The following is an 18,079-nucleotide window of genomic DNA, read 5'->3' as shown; positions in this document are numbered from 1 at the left end:
GAATATCTTTACTTGTTTCCAAAAGACAATCCTTATGACACACCACATTGCAAGGAGTTCAACTATAAAATTTGTGTCTTGGCCAATACCTAGTTTGCATTTAATCATCAGATTTTGGGAGAAGAAAATCACTATGCCCACACTAGAAACATGACTAGCTCCATCAAATAATCCTTATACTATACCAATTGGTCATGCCCCATCTCTAATTAGCCCGATCTTCTTCCCTTCTAGAAGTTTCACTTACTCAAGATAAGATGATTGGAAGGAATTTAAGGGAAGGGGAATTAGAACTTTGATTCCAAGTCCAAAGACACTCTTCAACTGATCATACATTCCATCAGGCATGAAGGTTAAAACAAGAGAAAGTCACCTTCCTAACAGAAATTACAAAATGAAGTGAATAAATATATGAGCAATAGACTCCTTATTCATCTGACATGGAACACAAAATCCAAGACCTACCCATCCTCACTTAACAAGAATATTTGAAGTCAATATTTTTCCTTCAACAACAGCCAAAGGAACAACCTCCATTTAAGGGGGCCTTGTCCCTTCCGTACTAATATGTGCCATCATTCTGAAGAAGCAAGAGGGTTGTCTTGAATCAATGCCTCATATCCATATCTAGCTGTTATAATTCCACTTTATTTATTCTTAGACCACTTGATGGTGTCTTTCTCCTCCCAGTTAATTACAGTGACAGCTTTACACAATTTCAATACAAAAGAACTCCATTCAATTGCATAAACATAAGAAGCCTAAATCTTGAACTGAAAGCCACTCTTGACCGCCCAAAGTTGCATCTACCTGCCTAGCAACATTTGTGACGGTAAAATAACCAGAATGATTTTAAAACTTCACCAACCCATCAGAGAGTTTATGACAACCATTGCATCCTATCAATGTGCCACAAGCAAGAACTTTAGCCCATACCCAATATTTCACAAGAGGAATTTCTACCAAGCTTCCAGGCCACTTAAAAATTTCCTCTAAATCACAGAACCTCCCATAGTCACTTTTGGCTCTTGCCTAAGCCAATCTACAATCGTCATGGATTTCAAATGTTTCACCTTCATCACTAAACTTTAAAATTGCTCTCATTCATAATCTCTAAAGCCCATCACTTATGAAAAAAAATCTAGAGATTTGATTTTCAATTGACTCTAGTTCACTGAATTCCACATTCCTATTCTTTTTTTGCCACTCACCAACAATCCTTTTTAGCAATTTCAACTTTTTTGAGAATTGTTCCAATGGAAATAATATTGGAAATATCAATATGCACCATACAAACCTAACCAAAACCTTGAAACTCTCATCATCAAACACCAATCTATTAAATTGAAAAGAATAATGTTTCTTATTATCATCCCCTAGAAAAAGGAGGATAAGTTTGTGATCAGATATTGATTCACATCTCACTATAGAATGATACAACATAACTTTCAACAAGAAAGACTCTTTTACTAAAAATGTGTCAAGTCACTTTCCAATTGCATTTTGCCCCATTCAGCTATTACACCCAGTAGTTACCAAATTTGGGGTTCAATATCCACAAAACCCACTTTCTCCATCCAATGATGAGAAAAACCTTCGATGCATCCATCCTACCAGACGACCCTCAATATTCTCTTCGGCATAAAGGAAAATTCAAATCTCCTGCCAATATCAAATTATCCTTATTTATGAAATCACAGTCCAATAAATCTAACTAGAAATTGGTTCTATTGTCATGAAAGCATAACAATTAACATGAGAGATTCATCCCTAAGGGAGAACTAAACCCTTCCATTAAAATTCCAACCTCACAGACAAAGTAGTTAAAAGGACCGACCAATGGGGGATCAACCCGACAACAAACCTGAATTTTCAATAGTATTTCTTTTTATTTCAACAAAGAAATTTATTAATTGAAGGTATAATTTCAAATTAATGCAAAATGAAAAACAAATATCACATAAAAAAGGAATAACAAAGAAAAAGACCTAAGATATAACATAATATAAACTTTGACAAAGTGATTCAAAAATATTATTTTAATTTTAATTTTTTTTTTGGAGTTTGTAATAGTTTTAGAAGTTTTTAGCTTGTCCACCAAGCGAGAAGTTGGTTTCTCTCATTACATTGTAATGTAACAAAATATGATTATGGTTATAGTTTGTCTACGAATAGAGAAGTTGACTTCTCTCATTACCGTCCAATGTAACAACATATAATTATTTTAGCATGTAATTAAAGAGTTTGAATTATTTTAGAATAGATATGGGAATTGTCATTCTGCTTTAAATTTAGAATAAAATATGATTAGGATTTTACTGTGTTTAATAAAATATAATGATTTTTAGTGTGTAATTAAAGAGTTTGAATTATTTTAAGAATAGATATGGGATTTGTTATTCTTCTTAAATTTGGAACAAAATAGCATTAGGATTTTAGTGTATTTACGAAGAGATAAGTTGGCTTCTCTCATTACCATACAATGTAATAAAATTATTATTTTAGAATGTAATTAAAGCATTTGAATTATTTTAGGAATAGATAGGGGATTTGTTATTATTTTTTCAATTTAGAGGGTGCAAAATGACCATCCTAGTGTCAAGTTGATTTCTTATACGTTTTTTTATAAATAAAAGCTATCTAAGACTTAAAATCGTTGATGAGGAGATGAAGAGGTTAAGAAGATTGCGTATCTATGCAAATTGTGTATTTTTGGGAGTATCATTGAAATATATATTTATAGAATACTTGTATTGTGTATAAATCTCCCTTCCAATGAATTTGGAGGACTTAGACAATGTGGATTGTTTTTGTGCATTTCTGTGTAATACCTTTCGATTTTCCCTTTACTATGTGAATTTTGGCAATATTATTTAGTGGTAGGTGGTTATATTATTTGACAAAAGAAGAGAGATTGATCAAGTTGATTGCAACACATATCAAAGTTAGAGTCAAACTACACATATCACATACCTTAGATACACAAATCACTACTACGGAAACACATACTTGTATAGATTTCCTAGCAGGTGATGCTTTATTAATAGCTCTAGCACATGCGTAAAATGTGATATTTGTTCATTGCATGTAGCATTGTATACCATTATATCATCTAAATAGGCAATAAAAAATGGATCTATTAAAGGGTGAAATATATCATTCATTAACCTCTTAAATGTAGCTGGTGCATTGCATAGGACAAACAACATGACTAACCACTCATACAAACCTTTCCTAGTTTTGAAGGTGGTCATCTAGGTATCTTCTTCTCTCCCCTGAACTTGGTGATATCCTGAATTTAAGTCTATATTGGTGAAGTATTCGACTTGTTTCAACTAATCCAATAGATCATCTATCTTGGGAAAGAGATACTTTTTCTTAGCATAATTTTGTTCAACGCCCTATAAACAATACACATCCCCCATGTCTGTAGGAATTTACGGGGTAAGTTCCTCAGACGGAACACCAAAGGACAACGCTCACAAACAGATCGCAGATCAACACACCAGTGCTTTTGACGTGGTTAAAACCCTCAAAGAGGGAAACAGTCCACGTCCTGAGCCAACACGACCACTTCAGGCAATTTATTAATAAAAGAATGAAAATTTACATAAGCTTCTTTCATGAACGGTTAACCTACAAATCACCCTCCATGCCCTTTAAATAGAGATCATGGACCAATCGGGTGTTAAACCACGGATCAAGTGTCGGTAATACCAAGGAGAGAATGAACCGTCGGATCAGTACATATCATGACCGTCGGATTGTAAGGGAAAGAGATACTTTTTCTTAGCATAATTTTGTTCAACGCCATATAAACAATACACATCCCCCATGTCTGTAGGAATTTACAGGGTAAGTTCCTCAGACAGAACACCAAAGGACACCGCGCACAAACAGATCGCAGATCAACACACCAGTACTTTTGACGTGGTTAAAACCCTCAAAGAGCGAAACAGTCCACGGCCTGAGCCAACACGACCACTTCAGGCAATTTATTAATAAAAGAATGAAAATTTACATAAGCTTCTTTCATGAACAGTTAACCTACAAATGACCCTCCATGCTCTTTAAATAGAGATCATGGACCAATCGAGTGTTAAACCACGGATCAAGTGTCGGTAATACCAAGGAGAGAATGAACCGTCGGATCAGTACATATCATGACCGTCGGATTGTAAGTTACAAAATGTACATAGTAAAGGAACACACTTTACCTAACTCTATACGAGACCAAGTTGTACTTAACTATTTCCTATGTGTCGGAATATCCTAACATCCCCCCTTAAGAACAACTTGGGATGGGATTGAAGGATTTACAAATATGACACAATAGGAGAAGGAAGGAGGCACTAGAGCCTATCCCCCCTTAGTGACAACTTCCTGAACTCCAACCATAAATCGAAGTTTATTGAACTTCACCTCTGTGAGAGCCTTTGTAAAGATGTCTGCAACTTGATCATCTATTGAACAATATTGCACTTCAAGAACATGGTCATGAATGAACTTTCTGATGAAGTGCATGTGCAGTTCAATGTGTTTGCTGCTCTAATGTTGGACTGGATCTTTGCATAGTTGAATGGCACTTTGATTATCACACCAAAGTGTAGTCAGATGCTGCTGCTGAAACCCAAACTCTGACAGGATCTGACGAAGCCACAAGGCTTCCTTACTAGCTTCTACGGCACCATGATACTCTGCTTCTGCTGAAGAAAGAGAAATGGCACCTTGTTTCTTGCAAGCCCATGTAATAGGTCCTGAACCAAGAGTGAACACATAACCTGCAGTAGACTTCTGATCATCAGGGTCACCAGCCCAATCGGAATCAGTGAAACCAACCAATAGAGGAGATGCTTCGGAACTGTAATGAATCCCAAACTGAACTGTACCTCGAACATAACAAAGTATTCTTTTAGCTGCTTTCCAATGACTTTTATGTGGGTTTTGCATAACCAAGCAACAAGGCCAACAGCAAAGGAAAGGTCAGGACGAGTATGGGTTAGATACAAAAGTTTTCCTACAAGTTGACGGTATAAGGTAGCATCAACTTCAGGAGAAGTACAAGTGACTGAAAGTTTGACTCCAGACTGAAAGGGAGAAGGGGCTGGCTTACAGTCTTCCATGTGAAAATGGCGTAGAATATCACAGGCATACTTGGATTGGGAAAGGGAAATACCTTCCTTGGATTGCAAGACTTGAAGACCAAGAAAATAATGTAAGTGTCCTAAGTTTGTCATTTCAAACTTCCTTTTAAGGCTAGACTTCACATGGTTTATAAGGTTGGGATCACTACCAGTTAAGATAAAATCATCAACATAAAGAACAAGAATGATAAGAGACTTGCCCACTTTCTTGGTGTAGACAGTATTGTCAGAATGACACTTAGAAAAGCCATTTTCTAAAAGAAAGTTATCCATTTTGGCATACCAAGCTCGAGGAGCTTGCTTGAGACCATAAAGGGATTTCTTAAGCCGACATACAAAGCTGGAGTCTATTTGTATAAAGCCAATAAGTTGTTCCATATAGATTTCTTCATGCAAGAAGGCGGATTTAACATCCATCTGATGGACTTCCCATTTGAAAGAGGCAGCAAGGGAAAGAACAAGGTGGATAGAGTTCATTTTGGAAACAGGGGAGAAGGTTTCAGTATAGTCAATGCCTTCAACTTGTGAAAAACCCTTAGCAACAAGACGAGCTTTATGTTTATCAATTTTCCCATATGGTCCATACTTGGTTCTGTAAACCCATTTGCATCTAACAAGTGTTCGTCCCTTTGGTAGAGGAACAAGGTCCCATGTATCATTTGCCAATAATGAATGATATTCTTCATTCATAGCTGCTTCCCAATCTGGATGGCCTGAAGCTTCTGCAAAGGTGTCAGGATCATAATTCACTGAAGCTTGAGCCAGTAAAGAAGAGGCTCTCTCGAACCGAGAACATGTACGTCGCTGATCTATAGGATCACCGGCAAGATCACCTGCTGCATCCCGAGTAGCACGAACCCATTTTGGAAGCTGAGGAGCTGAAGGAGGATCCTGAGAAGGTGGGGGAGGATTTTCATCCTCGCTTTCATCATCTGAAGAAGAAATATTTTCAAAAGTAGAAGAGATAGGGAGAGGTGGCACATCCGCCGAACTTTGCCCAAATCGTTCAACAACTACCCAAGGGTGATGTATCTACTTCCAACAACTATTTTGGAAGCGCCACACCCTTTAAGGTACAAGTTAACGTTAACATTCTCGTATTTGAGAGTCAGATAGATGTTGACATCGTAGATAAATGGTTAAATTTGCTAGAAGCAAATTTTTTTGTTCATCGTTTTTCCAGCCGATAAAAGATTATTTTTTCACTTCTCAAAGCCGCCCCCTACGTCAAGGACTGGTGGGAAACCTACTGTGAGTAGAAGGATGAAAGCACACCCTCACTATTTTCAGTCGCACCCACTTGGGATTCATTCCGGGACACCATCAAGGAGCCCTACTACCCTGTCGGGAGTTATGAGAATAAATACATAAAGTGGACCACAATGGGACAAGGAAGGGACCAAAGCGTGTCGGAGTTTACCAAAGTTTTTCATACCCTTCGCACGAATTCTGAGAAACATTTGGTACTAAAGTACTGCGGCTGCCTACATAGATACATCAAGATCTGATGGAGTTCCTGGACATCTCCTGGCTCGGCACGACGTACCGATACATTGTCAAGATCGAGCATAAGCTTGAACAGAAAAAGTGAGACATTGGATTTGCGAATCCAAAGCAAGGGAAATGCGCCCCCAAACCGCAGAGAAAAGGGCAACGCCAAGGCGAGGTGACCGAGGAGAACTCACAGAAGCCTCAAGCAAAGAACAACACAACAAAGATAAAGAAGGACACAAGAAAGTCGTGTGAGTTCCATAAGAGCTCCAGTCACAACACAAGTGAGTGTCGAGCCAAGCAGTCACTAGTGGCCGAGCTGAAGACTTCCGGGTACGACGCATGTTCCGACTCTAAGTCAGAAAGCGACAAGGGGAATGAAAAAAGGAAGCAAATCATTGACGCAGAGCCCAGTGCCACTGTGGCCACCACCAAGATCCATAAGATCGAACCTGAAGATCCAGAAGAGGGGGAGTGCCTATTCCACTCAGAGATGTGGGTGAAGGGTTCTCCGCTATAGTTCATTGTCGATAGCGAGAGCAAAAAGAACCTCATTTCAGCAAAGGTCATGAAGCGGATGGGCCTACTGACTACAACACATCTGCAGCCATATATGATTGGGTGGCTTCACCAAGGACGAGATCTCCACGTTAGCCAGCAGTGTCGTCTTCCCTAAAGCATCAAGCCCTTTACGGATGAGGTACTGTGTGATGTTGTGCCTCTTGGAGCTTGTGATGTATTATTAGGGCAACCATACTTATGGAAGCGACATGTTGTATATGAGTCTAGACCTCGATCTATTATTATTTCTTTAGGTACTAATTTATACAGGATACCGAGGTAGCCCCACCTACCACCATCTCTTTTAACCCTACTAAGCAATGCAGTAAAGTCATATCCTAGACTGGGAATTTTTTTTCTTTTTGATTCGCTCTCAAAGTAAGAGTAAGGTCATAGCCACATCCATGGCCCCCGAGAAGGGTTCCTCCAAGCAGTAGAAGCAGGTGGATACGGTCGTGGAAGAGTATAAGGACATCTTCTCTTCACCCAAAGGGGTACCCTTGCATTGTGAGGTCAAGCATTCAATCGATCTGCCTCCCAAGCACCTCTACCCAATGGGCCGATATATCGTCGCTCCATTCTGGAAAATGAAGAGATCAAGTGGCAAATCCAAGAGTTGCCGTAGAAAGGGCACATCCGACCAAGTTCCTAGCCCTGTGGGAGCTTGATTGTACTTGTACAAAAGAAGTATGGGACCTAGAGGCTTTTGATTGATTATTGGGCACTAAACAAAATCACTGTGAGGAACAAGCATCCAATCCCACGGATTGATGACATGCTGGACCAACTCAAGGGGGCCAAGTATTTCAGGAAGATTGATCTGAAGTCTGTTTATCACCAGGTTCTAATAGAGCCCACAAACATATGGAAGACCACCTTTAAATCCAAGGAAGGCCTTTTTAAATGGTTGGTTATGCTCTTCGGGTTGAAAAATGCCCCTACTACTTTTATGAGACTAATGGATAACATCTTGTGGCCCTTCACCAACTCGTTCATGGTGGTTTATCTAGACGACATCCTCATCTTCAACAAGAATTGGGAAGAACACTTGCGACACATTCACCAGGTCCTTCAAACCCTTCGGTAGCACAAAATGTGTGCCAACTTGGAGAAATGCACCTTTGGCATGAGCCAGGTCCAATACTTGGGTTACATCATAGATGAGCGTGGTGTGTATGTGGACCCGACCAATATCCAAGTCATTCGGGATTGGCCAGCGCCAATCACTCTAACGAAGCCTCGCAGAGTTTTGGGCCCTGCAAATTTCTATCGGAGGTTCGTGTTGGGATTCTCCCATATCACTTGGCCTTTGAGATAGATTTTTAAGGGTGGGGCAAAAGCAAAGTTTTCCAGGTACGAGTCCCAACAGAAGGCATTCGTTGAGTTGAAGCACCGCCTTTGCTCTACACCGGTACTCACACTGCCAAACCTGTAGTACCCATTTGAAATCAAGACAGACGCCTCAAACTAAGTTATTGGTGCAGTCCTCACCCAACACGAGCATCTAATGGCCTATCATAGTGAGACACTTTCCGATACAATTCGGAAGTACCCAACCTATGATAAAGAGATCTATTCCATTGTGCAGGCTTGCCAACAATGGAAGCACTGCATTTTGGGGAAGGAGATGGTCATCCACACCGATCACCAACCTCTTTAGTTTATACAGACACAAGGGCAGTTGCAAAACGATCGCAATCAAAAGTGGTCTACATATCTGCAAAAGTTCCACTTGAACATTCTATACGAAAGGGTAGCACCAACCATGTTGCAGACTACCTCAGTCGGCCCGTAGTTGCAACATTGACTACTGTTCTCAACTATTGTGGTCACGAGACCTCTAGATAGCCGCAACTATACAAAAATGATCCAGCGTTTGCCTCGATATAGCAGATGCTATTAGTTGGCAAACAAGTTCCTGATTTCCACCTCTAGGACGCATTATTATGTTACCTGAGCCACCTTTGTCGTCCTTCAAGCGAGCGTGCCAAGCTGATTTGGGAGGCGCACTACACTCGGGTCACAGAACACTTTGGTGTGGAGAAATATGTGGTTGTACTACAAAAGTACTTTTATTAGACCAAACTCTAACTGGATGTTGGGAAATATATCAGATCTTGCACTGCGTGCGCCATCGCCAAGCGAACTATCAAGAAGCAAGGCCTCTACACTATTCTACCTACTCCTAGCCAGTCATGGTAATCTATCTCCATGGACTATATGTATGTCTTCCCTTCTACCACGGATGGTAATGACTGTGTATTTGTGGTCATGGATAGATTTTCTAAGATGGCTATATTGGCAGCCTACAAGAAGAGTATCACAGCAGAGGACACTACCAAACTCTTCTTTGAACGAGTATGGGTACATTTTTGGATCCCACAGACCATTATATCAGATCCGGATAACAAGTTCTTGAGCACATTCTAGTTAAGCCTCTGGACACTATTGGACACGGAACTCACCAAATCGACTGCCTTCCATCCCCATACTGATGGCCAAACGAAGGTCATCAATAGGATGATAATGCACATACTCTGTAGGTACAACTCCAAGCATCGTCAAACTTGGGATGAGAGTCTTCCATATGTGCATCACAGTTATAATAGAGCTCTCCATAGCTCAACTAGTCACAATCCCTTTCAAGTGGGTTTAGGATTTCAACCATTGTGTCTGATTGATGCTGCCATGCCTCATGCGACTACGCAAACAAAATCCACACATGTACTGTCCAAGGCTGATAAAGTAACCAGAATTATTGAATGCATCCAACACATCCACTAGTAGGTTCACGACATCCTGGAGAAATCAAATGCCAAGTACAAGCAGCGTCATGATCAACATCGGGTGCCACACAAGTTTCAAGTGGGCGACAAAGTCTCGTTGCATTTGCAGAAAGAAGGCCTTACCGGAGCCCATCAGAAGCTCATACCACTCTAATATGGTCCTTACGCCATTACCAAGGTTGTGGAAGACAAATCTTATGAGCTCAACATTCCCCCATTCCTTGGCCTGTACCTAGTGTTCAATGTGGACCGCCTTCGACCATACTTCCCACCATTGTTGGACACATCACACGTTGCAGAACATCTCACACTAGCAGAGTTAAACCCAGACTACATGGAAGAGGCCATAACTTATCGAATTATGGACAGACAGGTCAAGAACACTCACTAGCAAAAGATCCAACTGTATCAGGTTGTCAAATATGGCCAACTCTTGCACCAAGGCAAGTGCCTCACTAGGCACCAAGTTGAGCAGAAGTTTCCCCATCTCATGGAGGCACTCAACGCAATGGGGATCATTGCTTCCTAAGGGGGGAGGACTCATCCAAGTGGATATTGGTGGCCACCCTCCTATTCCACATGGACCCAAAACACTGTCTCTTTGAGTTTTTCAATTTCTTTAATTGTAGCCCAGTTTACTATTTTTCGCATTTTTTTGGGTCGTGAACTTCCAGAGCGATTTTGAGGCCCTAAACGATGTTTTTAGGGAAACCTGAGAGACCATAAAAGACCCAATAGAGTAACCAATTTGTTTTCAACCTAATCTTCGAGATCTACGAAAAAAGGTATTATGATAGCCAAACGGAGATTGTATGGAAAAGTTATGACCCCAGGAAATTGATGTACAAATTTACCCAAACAGGGCCCACAATTTTGGCGCTTCATTTCCTAGGGTTAAGTTTCTGGATGTTTAGGGTTTTCCATTGTTTAATAAATAGGCCTTGAAGCATCATTATAAGACAGTTCAGAAGAAGCATGTAGCCGCCACATCTCTTCTGAGAGGTAAGCTACCATCACCTGAGCTAGTCTTCTTTCCATTCTGTTTGTAACCATATTTCAGTGTTTGTTATTAATGAAATGAAGTGTTATTTCTACTGGATCTTTGTATTTATGGTTATTTCTGTAATTTGTTGTGTTCCTTTTTAAATTCAGATCACCTCTACCCGACATCTTACTCTTGCTAAAGTCATCTACACTTAGCCTTTTCCATTGTGACTATTGTATTATATAATTCCCCTCTTTTCATCGAAATAATTCTACCCAACTCTCCTCATTTTCACAAGAATATTCGTAATGCATAAGCATTTTGATTTCTCTAATACCACATAAGGTAGTAAATATGCAACCCCTACAATATAACACAAACAACAAAATTTCTCTAAAATTATTATAAAAATATTATAAAAATATCTCACTCTACTATTTAAAAGAGAACCCTGAGAGTTTATAATTGAATTGAAACTAATAATATATATATACCAAAATTTATATACCAAAATAATAAACCAGTAGATAAATCTAATGAAATAATTATGGAACCCATCCTTAAATTACACCAAAATAAAACCATTAGATAGAACTAATGAAATAATTATGGAACCCATCCTTGAATTAATGTGCAATGTTCTTGGGTGCAAAGCCTATACAAAAGTATCTAGATCACAAAACTATCCACGTTATACAAACTAACTCAAAGGAAAGCCAAGGAACCCTTACTCATTCAAAAGATTTATATTTATGCTTGTGCTCCTTGGATTTTGGCATTACACCTATTCAAATTTCAAATAATATCTTTCTTATTCCTATGGTCGAAAAAACTCATTAAGGACAATAAATATTGTACCAAATCACAAGATTTTTTAATCACAACAAATAACTAAAACTAAAAGGTTTAATAAAATACGGATGCTCTTGCATCAATTCTTTTACTTTTTGCAACTTAAATTAAAGTTATAATTATCATAAACCAATAAAGTGAATTCTATAGCCAATGCCTTAAGCTTGCATGTACCCTAATAGAATGTGAAAACCAAGCCTTAGTTGTTCTATCTAAAAACACGTGTAAGTTGACGAGGGTAAAATCCCAGCACAACGCCCACCTTAACACATCCCTTTTACATTGAAACTCTTATGTTATAGGATCTATAGGCACGCCCACCTTAACAAATCCCTTTAACATTGAAACTCTATATTATGTTATAAGATCGATAGGCTTCTAAGTACAGATCAAAAAATTAATGATTTTTGTGATGCAGACCCTAAAATGAAATATCACGAAGTAAAATTCATGACTTTTGGAAAATTTAAGAGCATCTGATTTTTCGAAAAACTTCACAAAAATTAACACGAATTTCCCAACATAATTTTCACCCTTTACTTCACAAAAATTAACACGAATTTCCCAACATAATTTTGACCCTCTTAAAGGCTGATTTTCTTGGCTCATTTAGGTTTGCAATTATTGGGAAATGAAAGAGACCGGTTTACTATCATCCATGGCTGGTCATAAGAGGGGAAAACCATTATCTTATTACCAGCTTCCTATCTACCTATGGTGTTCATATTCTCAGATCCCATGTACTTCTTCAAATTCTACTCCCATAACTTATTTTTTTAGGTTTATGTAGAGTTCTCAAAGTGCATGTTTCTGGTCTCTTACTATCATTTTTGAAGGCTGGAAAACAACTTATAGGTTCTCTCTTTTAAAAGCAAGCATTTTATTTAGTGTTTATTGTTCATTTTTTTTTTTTTATCTTGTTTTCTTCCTAGGTTTTAAATTACAAGTTGTGCATTTCTTTACTAATCTACCAAATATTTTGGACTCATTAGGGTATTATAGTAAACCTAAATATTGAACAAACCAACAAAGGTCATTTTGTAAATTTTGTGGGTAGCCCATGAAGAGGAGAGGTTAAGCTGTTGAAGTACCATTTGGCAAGATTCTAAGCACATGATTTTCAGATTTGTATTGAATCAACCCCAAAGACCATGTATGCTAACCATGACATCTTTTATGAAATAGATAAAAGGGAAAGAATAGATAACAACAACCAAGCTAAACCTACCACCAATAGAGTGGCTATATCCTCAACAACCCACATGAATCAAAAAGACTCCATTGGTTCACCTTCCATCAAGAACTCACCTTTCTTTGTGCTAAGAGTTACAAATGGGGCATAACTTTCCATCTAATAAATGGTTAATAAAAAGAAGAAACAAGAGAACATGGTCTGGATACCTTTGAACATTACAAATACCAATCCATTTTCTAGCCAATGTGTCATGATATCACTATTGCTTTCCCAAGCTATAAATTCCCTATGGAACTAACTACCTAAGACCATCTTGTAACTATGTGGATAGCCCATTGCAGGGAGGGTTGGCTATTTGAAGTAACACTTAGCTAAAGTCCAAATGCATGATGTCATAATTTGTACTTAATAATCCCTAAGTATTAAGCAAACTAATAGCGATGATTTTTATGAAAAACATAAAAGAAAGGAAGCAACAGTTGAACATGCCACCAATGAAATGACTATATCCTCAAGCATCATAGCTATAAGTAGGGACTCAGGGTGGTTAAGGGTAGTCTATAGATTCACCTTCCATCAAGACCTTACCTTTCTTTGTTCCAAAATCCAAAGATGGAACACAAATTTCCATCTTTTCAATGGCTTAAAAAAAGGAGAAGAAAGAAAAAAACATGGTTAGGGAGATCTCTCTTTTCTAGAGATGCATACTTTGAGCATTACAAAGACTGATCCATTTTTCTAATCAATGTGTGATAATATCACTATTGTTGGCCCAAGTTATGAATTTCTTACCTTTAAGGAGTTAGAAGGGCCAATTCACCAAGTGAGAAAGAATGAGAAGAATATGAGATTGGAGGACCTAAAGAAGTCATGGAACAGACCAACCAAGATCATCTTGTAAATTTTGTGGGTAGTCCATTGCAAGAGAGGTTATAAGGTTGAAATACCAATTGGCTAGACTTTAAGTGTATGACTTCAAGATTTTCTAATCAATTCTAAATATTATGTGAGCTACACATGACACTTTTTATGGAAAACATAAAAAGAAGGGGGAGGAGAGCAATACTTGATGCCAATGGATTAGCTAGATCCATAAGAATCACACTCATATCCACAAGATAGGGCAGGTCTGAGGGACTCCATGGATTCACTTTCCATTAGAAACTCACCTTTCTTTATGCCAAGAGCCAAAGATGTGGAAGACCTTCCATCTAGTTAATGTTTAAAAAAAGGAAAAAAAGAAGGAAATAGGTTAGGTGGAGGTGACTTTTCTAGAGAAATATACCTTTTAGCATTATAAATACCAACCCATTCAATGTGTGATGATATCGCTATTATTGGCTCAAGATTTCCCTACATAAAGGCTTTATAGGGGTAAATTCTTCAAGCCAAAAAGAATGACAAAAAAAAGATTGGAGGACTTGAAGAAGTCACCAGAGAGCATTGAATGCATGGTTATTTTAGCAGTTGGACATATGAGAAGGGTTGAACCCTTATTAATTTGTTGGTACATTGTCCTAAGGGTAAAGTGTTTATTAAATCAATTAAAGCATTGGCACATGTCAAAGATGTAACTTTCTTTATGGTGAGTAGAACCATTGTGCATTCAGAAAAAAAAAAAAGGAGAGATCCATTGTTAAACACTATGCAATAATTCATTCTAGAAAGAAGTGCATGAAGTGTGCACAATTACCAACTTTTATTAAAGTTTTTTTGCTTAGTTAATATGATAAGGTCACCATAGATCAATTACATGAAACCATAAATAACCTTGTATCTATCCAACTCTTTATACTTTTCAAGATAACAAATAAAAATTAATAACTCATTAAACATCAACTTTACATTTTAATAATTCAACTTTATATTTTAATAATTTAATTTTTCTGACTATTAAATTATTTATTTACTCCTCTATATTTACCAAACCTCTTATAATATTATGCCTAATTTCATAAAGCTGTTGAAATTACTAGTTGTGTTATTTACAATAGGCTCAATTTCATAATAAAAACATGCTCCATACACTGTATAACCATATTCACATCATTAGCTAAATAAATCATCCTTCAAGCATGGAGCACCTTATAAATTAATTACAGGGGAAACTGTATTTAATTTAGGAATCAATTTTAATTCGCAAACATCACTTTCTATTGTTGACAATGTCGCTTGGTGCTGTTGCATCAAGCCAATTCCCTGCACATGAAATATAATGTTATGGGCACAATGTTATTTGAGGTTGTTGCATGGTTATCAACTTGCATCATTCCAATTCCATCCCCCAAAGTTTTCTAATAAGTAATAATGATATCGGTACTTCGCTGAACACTTGGTTTACTGTTTTGGTCCTTAGTAATCCATGAAAATGGTTGAGAGCGTAAATACGAAAATGAAGTGAATGTGAAGTGATGAAATTTCCTGCTGATACAGAAAAGGTTTTATTATGTTTTGTTAAGAAAATATGAAAAAATGTGAAATTTAGACATTTTCTGCTGATATGAAAAAGATTTATTATCGTTTGCTATTTCAACTGAGGGGAACATTTCGCCATGGGACAAAGCACGAGTTTTTCAAAGTTGCGAAAACAATGAATTGGAATCAAGCCCTCTAACTGAGCCGAATCTATGAACTTAATCGGTTTTGGCCCTAGATATCTCAATAGTGATCGACTACCATCTGTTTGTTTTGACGGAAGCATTACTAGGAAACCCTAGACGTCCAAAATAAGGGCTGGTTTATGGCCCGACGATTCAGCGCTCAACAAGCAGGAAAGACCGCCTACAAAAATAGGCCAACTAACTTCTGAAAGGACCGATAGAGCAATCAAACATTTCAAGGCAGATAAACATTGACGGTACATACCAGCGACTGGAAAATTCGTAGAGCTTCCCTCGTGGAGAGAACACAATAAGTCCCACTTCGGCATCGCAGAGCACTGAAAGCTCGTAAGCTTTCTTCAGCAAACCATTCCTTCGTTTAGAAAACGTAACCTGCCTGCTGGTCACGTTCTCAATCTTCTTCATCTGGGTTTTCCCCCTCACCATTTTTCAAAGTTCAGACTCCTCTCCTCTCCCCTGACCTCCCTATTGCCCTCAAAGCAAAGAATCGGATTCTCAGATCAGAAAGCCACAGCTGGCACCAGCGGAAAACCTGTAATGGCTTGCAAAACCAACCCAAGCGGCTTCTGGACTACTAAGCTGAAGCTGAGAATCCGGAAACGGAAACGTCAAAAAATAGAAATTACACCCCCGAGTCTCCCACCAGAACAAGAGCAATGATCCTGGAGTCCTGTATAAAAACACGGATAAAGTAATCAATCTCTCTGCCTGCGTCAAAATTTAGTAAATTTAGTAAATTTATAGTACAGTTTCTCACCCAATTTAGTAAATTTATAGTACAGTTTCTCACCTATTCTGTCACATGCCAGAGCCCCTACCGTCCTACAAAATATAAGCGTATTCTATTAGTATATATCGTGGAATTGTATGTATAAGTAACATAGAAGAGTACGTACAAACATGGAAAATACAGTGCGGAATATCTAAGCGTATTCTATTTGTATATATCGTGGAAATGCGTGTATAAGTAACATATAAGAGTGTGTACAAACATGGAACATACAGTACGAAAGACTGGCAACCAGCTATAAAGTAATCTAACTTCGGAGATTATCTTAATAAAATGTATATTGATTTCTACTTCGTTCACCTTAAATAATATGCATGGCTTAAGATGGACCAAATACATATATATTTTCCCAGGTTCATGTCTCACCATTTACTAGATGCCTTTCCATGATCGCTACTCTGAAAGATATATTGTAACATAAACATTAATGAATTAATGTTCTGTGCATTGTTTAACGAATTAATGTTTGATCGCTACTCTGAAAGATATTAAATATTGTAACATAAACATTAATGAATTAATGTTATGTCCACTGTTTAATGAATTAATCTGCTGTGCATTAGAGTAGGTGAGTCATTGTGATTGTGCCATCTAGATTATATATTTGACGGGCCCTATAAAAAAGTATATTAGAATAACCTCGAACACCAGTGCTTAAGTTTCGACCGAGTGACATCATCTGTAATGTTAGGCTTATTTATACTAAACTGGTGTGTAGTTTTATATGGTTTTCTATTGTTATTTCGAAGTGGTTGAGATTTGGACTTCATGATGACATCTTTCTTCGGCTTGGTATTAATATAATTTCTAGGAAATTCAAATGTTCTCTTATTATAATACCATATCCATATCCTTGTCGGGTTAAAGTGGCATAATGTTAAGTGGCTATGAAATTTATATTTTATATATAGAAAGTGTTTTAATCTGTGAGTAATCGTTGCCTACACTATAAATATATGATCATGAAGCGATCAACTTGGTGTTGATGCTTCATTTAATGCTTTATTTAATTAATTCTGCCTATGAAATGATTTGCCTCATATAGGATTACCATTGAAAGCATATCTTGGCCTTAACCTCACATTTGGGTTCCGTTCCAATTGACTTAGACATTTTTTACTAAACATTGTGTTCAATATGATTTTAAATGACACGGGGAAGTGATAAGAAAAACTTGCTTAGCACCACAGGCCCTTATCTTTTATCTTTAATCAACGCACCTTAATTCTTAGTCAAACATAATGGACTTTGATTCATTATAGTTGCCCTTATTGCAATGTGCTCTTACCTTATTGCGACTTATCTTATAATTACTCTTTTTTTACTTGCTTCTGCAATGAGGTCTCTTTGCTACTACTTTATCGTGGTTTACTCTCTTTCCCTTACAAACTTGTATAGGGCACGTCTATCGTAAGATTTCATGATAACAAGTAGTTTATAAATATGATGTTCATTTTTGTTTATGAGATGGTTTGTATTTTCCGTATGTTTTAACTATTGTTTTAATATGTTTTGTAAATTTACTACTTGCACTTTAGTTCTGGCATGTTTCGATTTTTCCTGGGTGTTATGTCTTTATCAACAATTTTTTATCACTTAGATTTTATAATTATTTATTATTATTAATTTATTATTAAGTGAGGTATTTTTCTTA

At 37.6% G+C, this 18,079-nt stretch overlaps 1 protein-coding gene across 3 annotated transcripts in view; it reads right to left on the bottom strand.

The window, feature by feature from the left end:
- The window catches only part of LOC149212067 (truncated transcription factor CAULIFLOWER A-like), a 350,643-nt gene extending 334,081 nt beyond the window's left edge, over positions 1-16,562 (bottom strand). Inside the window, exons 1-2 of one of the 3 annotated variants that reach the window (XM_089391689.1) lie at positions 16,426-16,562; positions 15,880-16,305 (exon numbers count right to left, since the gene is read on the bottom strand). In XM_089391689.1, coding sequence (XP_089247815.1) covers positions 15,880-16,061 — 182 coding nt within the window. In that variant the 5' untranslated portion in view covers positions 16,062-16,305; positions 16,426-16,562. Of the gene's footprint in view, positions 1-15,879; positions 16,374-16,425 lie in introns of those variants that run through there. The other 2 variants (XM_089391690.1, XM_089391688.1) reach the window with 2 other exon arrangements.
- Positions 16,563-18,079: the final 1,517 nt, after the last annotated feature.

Source organism: Pinus tabuliformis, chromosome 1_1, assembly GCF_031772625.1.
Source record: "Pinus tabuliformis cultivar Carrire ecotype Pingquan chromosome 1_1, CPIR1, whole genome shotgun sequence".
Classification (NCBI taxonomy): domain Eukaryota; kingdom Viridiplantae; phylum Streptophyta; class Pinopsida; order Pinales; family Pinaceae; genus Pinus; species Pinus tabuliformis.
The sequence above is the reverse complement of the archived record's forward strand: the minus strand, read 5'-3'. Positions and strand labels throughout refer to the sequence as shown.